We start from the raw sequence: 10,779 nt of genomic DNA on the forward strand, positions 1-10,779 counted from the left end.
ATCAATTTGCCATGCAAGGATATCCACCAAGATTGGTTTCTTGCTGTTCATAGAATCATAGAAATTTACGGCACAGAAGGCCATTCAGCCCATCATGTCTGTGTTGGCCGAGAAAGAGTCAACCAGCCTAATCCCACTTTCCAGCTCTTGGTCCGTAGCCATATAGGTTACAGCACTCCAAGTTCACATCAAAGTACTTCTTAAACGTGTTGAGGGTTTCTGCCTCTACCACCCTTTCAGGCAGTGAGTTCCAGACCCCCCCACCGCCCTCTGGGTGAAAAAATTTCTCCTCAACTCCCCTCTAATCCTTCTACCAATTACTTTAAATCTATGCCCCCTGGTTTTTGACCTCTCTGATAAGGGAAACAGGTCCTTCCTATCCACTCTATCTAGGCCCCTCACAATTTTATACACCTCAATTAAATCTCCCCTCAGCCACCTCTGTTTCAATTAAATATATCTGTTCTTGAATACAGAAGGTTAAAGGGTGATCTAATTGAGGTGTTTAAGATGATTAAAGGATTTGATAGGGTAGATAGAGAGAAACTATTTACTCTGGTGGGAGAGTCTAGAGCAAAGGTCATAATCTTAAAATTAGAGCTAGGCAGTTCAAGAGTGATGTCAGGAAGCATTTCTTCACAAAGGGTAGTGGAAATCTGGAACTCTCTCCCCCAAAAGGCTGTGGATATAGGGGGGTCAACTGAAAATGTCAAAACTGAAATTGATAGACTTTAGTTAGGCAAGGGCATTAAGGATTATGGAACCAAGGCGGGTAGATGGAGTTAAGATACAGATCAGCCATGCTCTAATTGAATGGAGGAACAGGCTCGAGGGGCTGAATGGCCTGTTCCTATGTTTGTATGTTCAAGTTGACTCCACGGACATGGTGTGCAAAACCCTGAGAGTGGAAGCACTGCTCCTTGGTGGAATCACCATGCTGGTTGAATATACTTGGAAAAAAATGGTTGCGTATTGATGTGTCAATTGGCTTTTTATGGTCCATTAATTTTCCTTCCGTTAACTTGCGATCATGAAAAATCAAGGATTAAATTAAGTCCTGCTCTTGGGGGTTAAAAAAAAATGCGAAACAATTGGACTATTTGGAATTGGAATATTTATTGATTTTCAGGCTTTCCTAAATGGTTAGATCTGCACAGTATTTCACAGAGCAAGCATTAAGTTTTAAAAAACATTGCAAATTTTATTTTACAACATCCTCAATGCTGGTGGAAACACGAGACTCAATTATACAAGATCTTCTTTCTATAAAGCTTGCTTGGATTGCTAGGTTTTACTGTTATACTATCATTTCAATAATCCTGTCATTTTTCTTCTTAACTGCAAACTAATTCTCCCTCCTGAGAACTCATCAGAACATAAGACAAATCAAGAATATAGGTTCAAATGGTTTATTGCTGTTTCTCCATATTCCTAAGCCAGGGAGTCCATGGTAACTTGCCCCTTTAGTACTCTAATTGTTAAAAAAAAATACATTTGCTTACTTTCAATCATGTAGATTTTCACCAAAAGATTTTGTCCCTAGTCTCCTTTAGCACTGCAGGTGACAGCATTTTAGATTTATGGCATAGTTTTATCCTGAAAGAGCTTCAGTCTTCAACAAAGATAATTGTTTCTGAACCGTTGTTATGGTCTTGTTAAAATGAACCTAATGTACAACATGAATATAGTTGATGACACCTAGAGCGTTACAATTTAATACTGTAAATCCAAAGATGTCCAAAGAGAAGCTTAAGCAATTTACAGTTTACAAGATCAACCAAACTGGTCGATTAAATGACAACCTTGTTACACATTGCTATCCGTACAATAGTTAGTCTGTTCAAAAGGTGGGTGACAATTGTAAACAATTTTACAACACCAAGTTATAGTCCAGCAATTTTATTTTAAATTCACAAGCTTTCGGAGATTTTCTCCTTCCTCAGGCAAATGTTTCTTGAAACATTTGCCTGAGGAAGGAGAAAATCTCCGAAAGCTTGTGAATTTAAAATAAAATTGCTGGACTATAACTTGGTGTTGTAAAATTGTTTACAATTGTCAACCCCAGTCCATCACCGGCATCTCCACATCAAAAGGTGGGTGGCAGTGGAATTTTGACAACAGTTGGAACCTTATGTAGCAGAGCCTAAACTTCCATTTTTGGCAAAAGATGTATACTTAGACACAAATCTGTATTTGTGCTTCAGCTTGGCTCAGTTTTACTACTCTCAGCTCAGTCCAAAGATGATAGGTTCAAATCTCACTCCAGGATATAATGTAGGCTGACAGTTTGAGGAGGTATTGCATTAGAGATGCTATGCTTAGGATGAGGCGTTGAATTAGGGCACTGTTCCGATGATTTAGGTGAATGTCAAATATGGCATGGTACTATTCAAAGATGAGCCTATGTCCTGGCCAACCTTCTTCCCACAAGCACGACCACCACAAACAGATTAATTGCCCATTCATCTTATTACTGTTTGTGGGATCTTACTGTGCACCAAATAGCTGCCATATTTAGCTACACAACAATGATGCACTTTACGTGAAGCTCTTGAAAGAAGTGAAAGTCTTCCTTTTAATTTTGTTCTCTGATTCTAAATTGCTTCCTTGAAATAACTAAACAAAAGATTATTTTCCTTTATCTTCATCATGTGAAACATACGGCTGAAACTCTCGGTAAAGACAGTCTCCGATGTGGGCTGAAGTGACTAAAATGCATTTAGAATATAACGGTCAGCACAAAGTGGTTTTGCTTTGCACAGTGACTGCACTTAGTGTAAACACAGCCTGAATCCAAAGTAAGGACCCATCCTAACACCAGACTGAAGAGGAATGAGACTCTCTGGAGGAGATAGTCTCACTTCAAGGTCAGTTTGGGCCTTGACTTTGGGATTTACATCCCAAAAGTTTAGTGCCAGTACAAAGTTAAAAATGGTTCACACTGACACTCAATTTGTAGCGTGATCATACCATTATATTCTCTCTTAAGCACTGTTGTTGTGAAGCTAACAGGATCAGTTGTTTCTTAAATGAGTACTAGTTCATACACCATCTTAACTCATTACCACAGCATTAAATTCAAAAGACAACAGGAGTTTATCTTTATTATAAAGACGTTCTGGACGCTGATGCCATATAAAATGGTTTATGAAATCTACATAATAAATACATTTCAAAAATATAGGTTTAAAAAAACTACTGTGCAAGCCCTTTCCACAGATTAGATACTCCATTTAAGAAGAGCCTATATGTAATGGTGAGATACTCAATGAAAAAATATGAAACTTGCTTTTACTATTCCAGAAGTAGGTGGAACAAATGTAAATGAAAGGGTACTGTGCAGATTTGACAAGCTTCCAACAAATTTTACAGCACAGAAAGAGGCCATTTAGCCAGCTTTCTGAAACAGCTATACATTTAGTCCCATTGCCCTGCACTTTCCACATATCCTTCTATTCATGTATTTAACCACTTCCCTTTCAAAAGCTATTTTAATTTTTACTTTCACTGCCATTTCTGGTAGGGCATGTCACGTCCCAACAACTGACAAAAAAAAAATTCTCCTACCCTAACTCGCCGCCTCTCTCCTCCTTTAAGACACTCCTTAAAAACTACCTTTCTGACCAAGCTTTTGGTCACCTGTCCTAATATCGCCTTGTGTGGCTTGCTTTGTTTGGTAACGCTCCTGTGAAGCGCCTTGGGGCGTCTTACTATGTTAAAGGCGCTATATAAATGCAAGTAGTTGTTGTAATAAAGTTATGCCCTCTAATTAACAACTCACTGACAACTGGAAATAGTTTTTCCCAATTTATCCTATCAAAATTCCTCATAACATTGATCACTATTAGATCTCCTCTTAACCTTTGTTGAGAAGAATCCCAATTTCTCACGTGTTTTTCCATAACTAAAGCCTGTCATCCACCTCATTCAGTGTGCATAAGTACCTTTCTCTGTTCCACACTGTAGGTGAACTGGGGTAATGTGGATCAGTGACCTGTCAGCTCCTGGTTACATTGCTTGAAATTCAAGACAATTTGTATATAATCTCATACCTTGGTCTTGACGACTGAAAAATACCTAATGCCATTCCAGTTTTGTGATTCGACATCTGAAAATTTCAGCTGATATACCCCATAATTTCTCTTTCAACTCCTTAAGCACTCTTGCAAAAGTTCCAGAGACACTGAACATTGTTTTTTTTTTAAAAATGGACTTATTCCCCAAGTATTTAATTGGTCACCTTTATTTGTTTGAGACATGGCTCAATTGGTAGCACTCTCACCTCCAAGTTAGAAGGTTGTGGGTTCAGGTCCCACGCCAAAGACGTGGGCACATAATCTAGGCTGACACTCCAGTGCAGTACTGAGGGAGCGCTGCACTGTCGGAGGTGTCGTCTTTTGGATAAGATGTTAAACCGAGGCACCGTTTGCCCTCTCAAGTGGGTGTAAAAGATCCCACGGCATTACTGAAATTAGAGCAGGGGAGTTCTCCTCGGTGACCTGGCCAATATTTATCACTAAAAACAGATTTTCTGGTCATTATCACACTGCTGTTTGTGGACCTTGCTGAGTGTAAATTACAACAGTGACTATGCTTCAAAAGTACTTCATTGGCTGTAAAGCGGTTTGGGATGTTCTGAGGTCATGAAAGGCGCTATATAAATCCAAGTTCTTTCTTTTGTTCTTTTCCTTCTTCCTCCTTTCCATTTTCTCCCCTTCCCTCCTGCAGGAGTTGACTCTCAGGAGTATGGTTCCAAAACATAGTGGTCACTCTCTGGTATCTCACCCAAGTAGCCATTATTCATGTGTATTCTTGACAAATGAGCACTGGTAGGCTATCTGGCTATGGAAGGCATCACAGGTGAGCCTGATCCAGCATCCAGAAAACGACCACTGTGTAGCAATCAGAATGGAACCCGAGCCAACTTTCTCTTCCCTAATCTGGAGTGCTGCAGCCAAGTGTAGCACTCTACCACTGTTGCAACGGAGATCAGCTAACGCAGCATAGACCAGGAATCAAACCTGGTCTGGAGGGCTCAGAGATTAAGACTTATTTCAAAGCTATTAGGACAACTGACCACCATATTCCTGTAAAACTCCAGCAGGAATCTTCTTCCAGTTTTATTTGATTTAGAACAAAGAAATCTCAAACGAAAGCAAAGAGCAAAATGCTGTAGGTGCCGTGAATTTGAAATTTTTTTTAAAATTCAGAAAATGCTGGACACACACAGCAGGTCAGTCAGCATCTGTGGAGTAAAGGGAAAAGTTAGTGTTTCGGGTGTGGCTCGTGAAAAAAGGTCCGTATCCAACTTTTCTACAGGTTCAGACTGACCTGCTGTGTGTTTCCAGCATTTTGTATTTTTGTTTTAACTTGATAAATGAATGCTGATGAATACCTACTGTCCGTCTCTGGTACACTTCTTTCCCCAACTTACCAAACCTTATTGGCATTTTAATGGCAAAGGAGGAGGATAGTCTAAGAGAAGCACTTTTTATGCAAAGTACTCTCTGCTTCTAGATTCAAAAAAATTGTACGGACCAGATCAACTCAAGTGTGATGGCACCCGTGGATGAATAGCACATCAACATTAACGGTCTCGTCACACATTGAGGAATGATCACTTAAGCAAGGTACTGGAAGTCTCCTACTTCACCCTAGTTATTGTCTTCTTTAGGGGATTGGCAAGGAGAGAAAATTGGAGAATGAGAAACAAAAGCCTTTTTTTTTAAAAAAGGAGCAATCAACACACTTCACTTTCAGGCTGGTTCAAGTCTTTGTACAATTTGCTCTGAAAATTCTACTGAGGAATATTTGGATTGCAGTACAATTCCTGCCCCTATCCCATTTTAGGAACATAGGAACAGGTGTAGGCCATTCAGTCCCTCGAGCTTGTGCCATCATTCAGATCATGGCTGATCTGTATCCTAACTCCATCTATCTGCCTCAAATAGTGTCGAAATTAAAATATGTCTTCCCCCATTTAATTTTTCTTGAATCTCATCTGGAAATGAGCCATTGCACTGCTTATGGCAGGCTGTCAACATAACGCAAAACCAACGTTTTTACTGTTTCATTAGAGAAAGTCAAGATCTCCGCTTATCCGTTTTGCCCACCAGTCGAGCACATAAAACAAAAGTTCTGATGAGGACTTGGCGACATTGGCAGAATCTCTGTACCATCAACAATGGGACCTGGAGTTTTACCTAATCAACTAATGGAATGAAAGGTTCTATTTCCAATGGCCACAAGGGTGCCAAACAAAGTGAGTCTGGCCCGTCTCAACCCAATTTCTTGCTGTTGCCCTTCCTCAATGCAACAGTGCCACTTTCACTCTCACAGGTCATAAGAATAATTGGTGTGTGGAAATGACAATGCAGTGATACCGTGGGAGAAGGGTGCCCCTTTTAAAATTTGCTGAGGTAGAGTACAAGGAGCTTTATTCTACATCTAACCAGTGAAGTGTATGAGCTGGGAACACTTGTTGCTGACAATGGGCAGAGTGGAAAAATGCTGCATTCTCCAACACTGGGAACCCTCACTTGGAGAAGCACAAAAATGTACCCAAAATATTGCTGCCACAATATGCACAGAATTAATGTCCAAAGGTCCAACATTTTATTCCAGCAATATTTTTTCAAAAACTTAAAAGGTCAGAAAATGTTATTATCAGGCTCAAGGAGCAAGCAGAATCTCAGTTTACCATCAGAGGGGCCGATTATATCCTCTGAACATCAAATTTTGAACAAATAAAAACCAAATGAGCAGAAATGTCAGTGTTTGTTTACTGTAAATCTCAGCAGCCTTCTATTAAGCAGGGTCCAGCAAACCGGTTCAAAAACCTACTTACACAGTACCTGTGACAACAGTGGCTGGTGGAAGATTATTAATTAAAAATTAATTGAACAGCCATAAAATACTACTTTCTGTTGACACCGCACATCGGGTACACGACACAAGTGCACCGCACATCGGGTTCGCACCTATGATTCTCCAGAATGATACTGTTTAAGTACAACAGGCTGTGGTCGTGAACCAGTGACGCAGATCCCATGAAGGGGAAACATTTGCAGGACTGCAGGAAAAGAGCAGATGAGTTTTACTAATTGGATAGCTCTTTCAAAAGAGCCAGCACATGCACGATGGGCCAAATAGCCTCCTTCTGATTCATTCTATGAAGCAGTAGGGAGAAAAATTGAAATTGCGAATTAAAGTTGAAAATAAATTAAGATTGACTTTGCATTTACTCATTTTTATATCACATTACAACTTCTCAATTTACCTCATCTTATCTCCTACTCTCTGCAATGACCATATTCCCCCAATGGGTCAAGTTGCTAAGGCTAACAACACAGCCATTTCGACCAAAAAACCTCAAGCTCGGTTCCTGGAACGTGCCGAGTTAGTAATTTCAGCTGGGGTGCGAGCAGAAGCTCCACAATTTGCCTCAGCAACTCTGGCCTGGGGCAGGGCGGGGGGGGGGTTGAAGAGAGAGGGAAAAATCAGCCAAGTCTCCCATTCCTGAATATTACACAGTAATCCAAGCTGAAGGTCCAGGTGTGTGAATGTCAGGTGAAGAGAAGATGGCGCTCGGTTGTAATGCCACCCTCCCCCTCACAATTAAATAGCCTGCTACCACTCACTTAACATCACGCATATATTCAGTAACGTATCAAGCCCTCCCAGGTACAGGACAGCATAAATGCAGAGTAACATTCAGGATTTTTTTGTTTTGCTGCGACCCTGCAGCCAATAGGATGTAGATTTGAGAATGCCCACTTAGCATCTGTGCAGAAAAGCAAGAGATCATCAGATTCAAACTAAGGTAGGAGTGAAAGAACAGCGTATTAACTCTCTTGTGCTATTCTGCTCCCGAATTACTCTTCCTTTTTAAATAAAGACATTAAGAAGAAAATACAGTGTTTTTTTGTGCGCACTCATCAAGGTGAGGGAGATTAGTGCTGCGGTACATTATTAATTTCACGGATACAGCGCTAGATCAAGCTCAGGTGAGGTATCGGACAATAACGACACCAACAACTTGCATTTATATAGCGACTTTAATGTAGTAAAACGTCCCAAGGCGCTTCACAGGAGTGATCAAACAAAACTTGTGGCCGAGCCACGTAAGGTGATATTGGGATAAGTAACCAAAAGCTTGGTCATAGACGTAGATTTTAAGGAGCGACTTAAAAGGAGGAGAGAGAGGTAGTGAGGCGGAGAGGTTTAGGGAGGGAATTCCAGAGCTTAGGGCCTGGACAGGTGAAGGCACAGCCACCAATGGTGGAGCGATGAAAATTGGAGATGGGCAAGAAGCAGAATTGGAGGAGCGCAGAGATCCCAGAGGGTTGAAGGGATTGGAGGAGGTTACAGAGATAGGGAGGAGGAAGCCCATGGAGAGATTTCAAAGCAAGAATGAGAATTTTAAAATTGAGGCATTCCTGGACCGGGACCGAAAGTAGGTCAGCGAGCGCAGGATTTACGGGTGAACAGGAATTGGTGTGAGTTAGGATACGGGCAGCAGAGTTTTAGATGAGCTCAAATTTACAGAGGGAGCAAGGTGGGATGCCGGCCAGGAGAGCATTGGAATAGTTGAGTCTGGAGGTAACAAAGGCATGAATGAGTCATTACTAGGACCACTGCTTGTCTTGTTATATATTAATGACTTGGACTTGGGCATACAGGGCACAATTTCAGAGTAAATAGTGAGAAACTGTTCCCACTAGTAGAAGGGTCAAGAACCAGAAGACATAGATTTAAGATGATTGGCAAAAGAACTAAAGGTGACATGAGGAAAAACTTTTTTTTTTTAACAGAGCAAGTGTGCACTGCCAGAGAGGGTGGTGGAGGCAGATACAATCATGGCCTTGAAAAGGGAACTGGATAAATACTTGAAAGGAGCAAATTTGCAATGCTACGGGGATAGGGCCAGGGAGTGGAACTAGCTGGATTGCTCTTGCTTGGAGCCAGCCCGGACTCGATGGGACGAATGACCTCCTTCCATGCTGCTTTCTATGATTCTATGAGGGTTTCAGCAGCAGATGAGCTCAGGCAGGGACAGAGACAGGTGATGTTACATTTGGCCCACTTCACCTACCCCCATCAGCATGTCCTTTCTCCCTCATATTCTTATCTAGAATCCCCTTGAATGCATCTATGCTATTCCCCATTGTAATCACTATTTCTAAAATTTCCCCAGAGGGAAGAAACCATCATGACAACTCTGCACATGTAAATTTTTTAAAATGTGCACAATGCACCTCAAAAATGTATCCCCGCAAATGAGCAAAATTTACTTTTTAAATTTGGTCCCTGGACCAAAAGCTTCAGAAACGCTGCCGCCTGTCAAGCCGACCTGTCAATCATCTCACGATGTCCCGCCCATCACAAATTCCATTGGCTACCGATGCCAGACCGGCCCGCACTGGATTGGATGGTGCGGCTGTCAATCACTTGCGGCATAAAGTTCAGCCGTTAAAATCCCCCTCGGAACCTTTCAAAACCAGCTCGTCCCGTTTCAAAAAATATTACTGAAGTAAGAAAGCTTCGTTATGTTCAACGGAAATCACAATTTTAACGCATTTTCTTACCAACCCGTTGCCCGACTTGGGTGCTGAAGGGATTGCCGTAGAGAAACTCCATCTCGGAGCGCGAGCGGCGGGCGGACAGCTGACCCGCGTCACGTGATGTTTACCACCCCTCGCAAAGCACCATGGGCACAGACCATCATCAACAAACCGAAATCAAACCTCCTTCACAATAATTACTCCCGGGCATCCACGTACATTACAAATACCGACCGCAAGAGAATATACCGGCGACAGTGTGATAATATCGCCGTTTTCATTTTACTCCTCCCCCGCTACCACACACATCTCCCTTAGCTGACGACAAGCTCTGGAAGCGGCAAGAAGGTACCCATCTGGGAGTGTGCATCGTCGGCGCCCCCTGCTGTCTTGGCTGAGTAATAGCAGCAAAATTTTAACTGAGAATCAAAAAGTTCTTTTCAGAGTTTCAAACATCAGAGTAGGGGTGACCCATGCTCGGCATATTATTTCCCACCTGGGTATAACTGATTACATGGTATCACACGCAATTAGGGTTGCCAACTCTGGTTGGAGGCATTCCTGGAGGTTTGATCATGTGACATTCTGACCACAACACATCTGACCGTGTGATGTTTGATCACATGACATCTGATCCATGGGGCATCTGATCACATGACTCAGACAACTGTTATAAAGGTTGTGTTTCCTGTCGTTCACTATTTTTGCTTGTAGTTTCGCTCCAGCGGTTGTTGTGCGACAAGGTTCGAGAACCAGGAGGCCTCCTGTGAGCAACCGAAGAGGAGAAATGGAGGGCAGGGGAGGTCGTGGGGAGGAGGAGGAGGAGGAGGAGGAGGAAGAAGAAACAGAGGGCGGGGGAGCGATTCGCAGAGGGAAAAACCAGAGCTGGGAGAAACTTTCATTCCACCCCTTACGGAACTCACTGAAATTGCATTGGTAACACTTGGATTCCCCTCATAACCAACAGTAATACAATAACTCTGATAGTCTATAAGTAACTGGTAGTAATAGGAGTAATGCCCCGATATCCTACCTGTAATTAGTGGTAATCCTATAACCCGCTGATATTCACCCTGAAACTATAGCCAGAATCCCCCTGCACTGCACAAGGTGCTATCGGGCTCCCCAATCAATGGCCACTTTTAATAGGCCCGATCTCTCTCCCTATCTTCTTGGACTCTGGTTCCGTGTGAAGGTGACAACACTGAACTGGGGG

General features: G+C 42.1%; 1 protein-coding gene across 5 annotated transcripts in view; it reads right to left on the minus strand.

Annotated features, from left to right (window-relative positions):
* tom1 (target of myb1 membrane trafficking protein) overlaps positions 1-9,700 on the minus strand; it is a 90,516-nt gene extending 80,816 nt beyond the window's left edge. For 2 of the 5 annotated variants that reach the window (XM_067974684.1, XM_067974682.1), the window contains exon 1: positions 9,588-9,697. In XM_067974684.1, coding sequence (XP_067830785.1) covers positions 9,588-9,639 — 52 coding nt within the window. In that variant the 5' untranslated portion in view covers positions 9,640-9,697. Of the gene's footprint in view, positions 1-9,587 lie in introns of all 5 variants that reach the window. The other 3 variants (XM_067974688.1, XM_067974685.1, XM_067974687.1) reach the window with 2 other exon arrangements.
* Between the last annotated feature and the right edge of the window lie 1,079 nt (positions 9,701-10,779).

The sequence above is a fragment of the Heptranchias perlo genome, chromosome 40 (genome assembly GCF_035084215.1).
Source record: "Heptranchias perlo isolate sHepPer1 chromosome 40, sHepPer1.hap1, whole genome shotgun sequence".
In the NCBI taxonomy this organism is placed as follows: Eukaryota; Metazoa; Chordata; class Chondrichthyes; order Hexanchiformes; family Hexanchidae; genus Heptranchias; species Heptranchias perlo.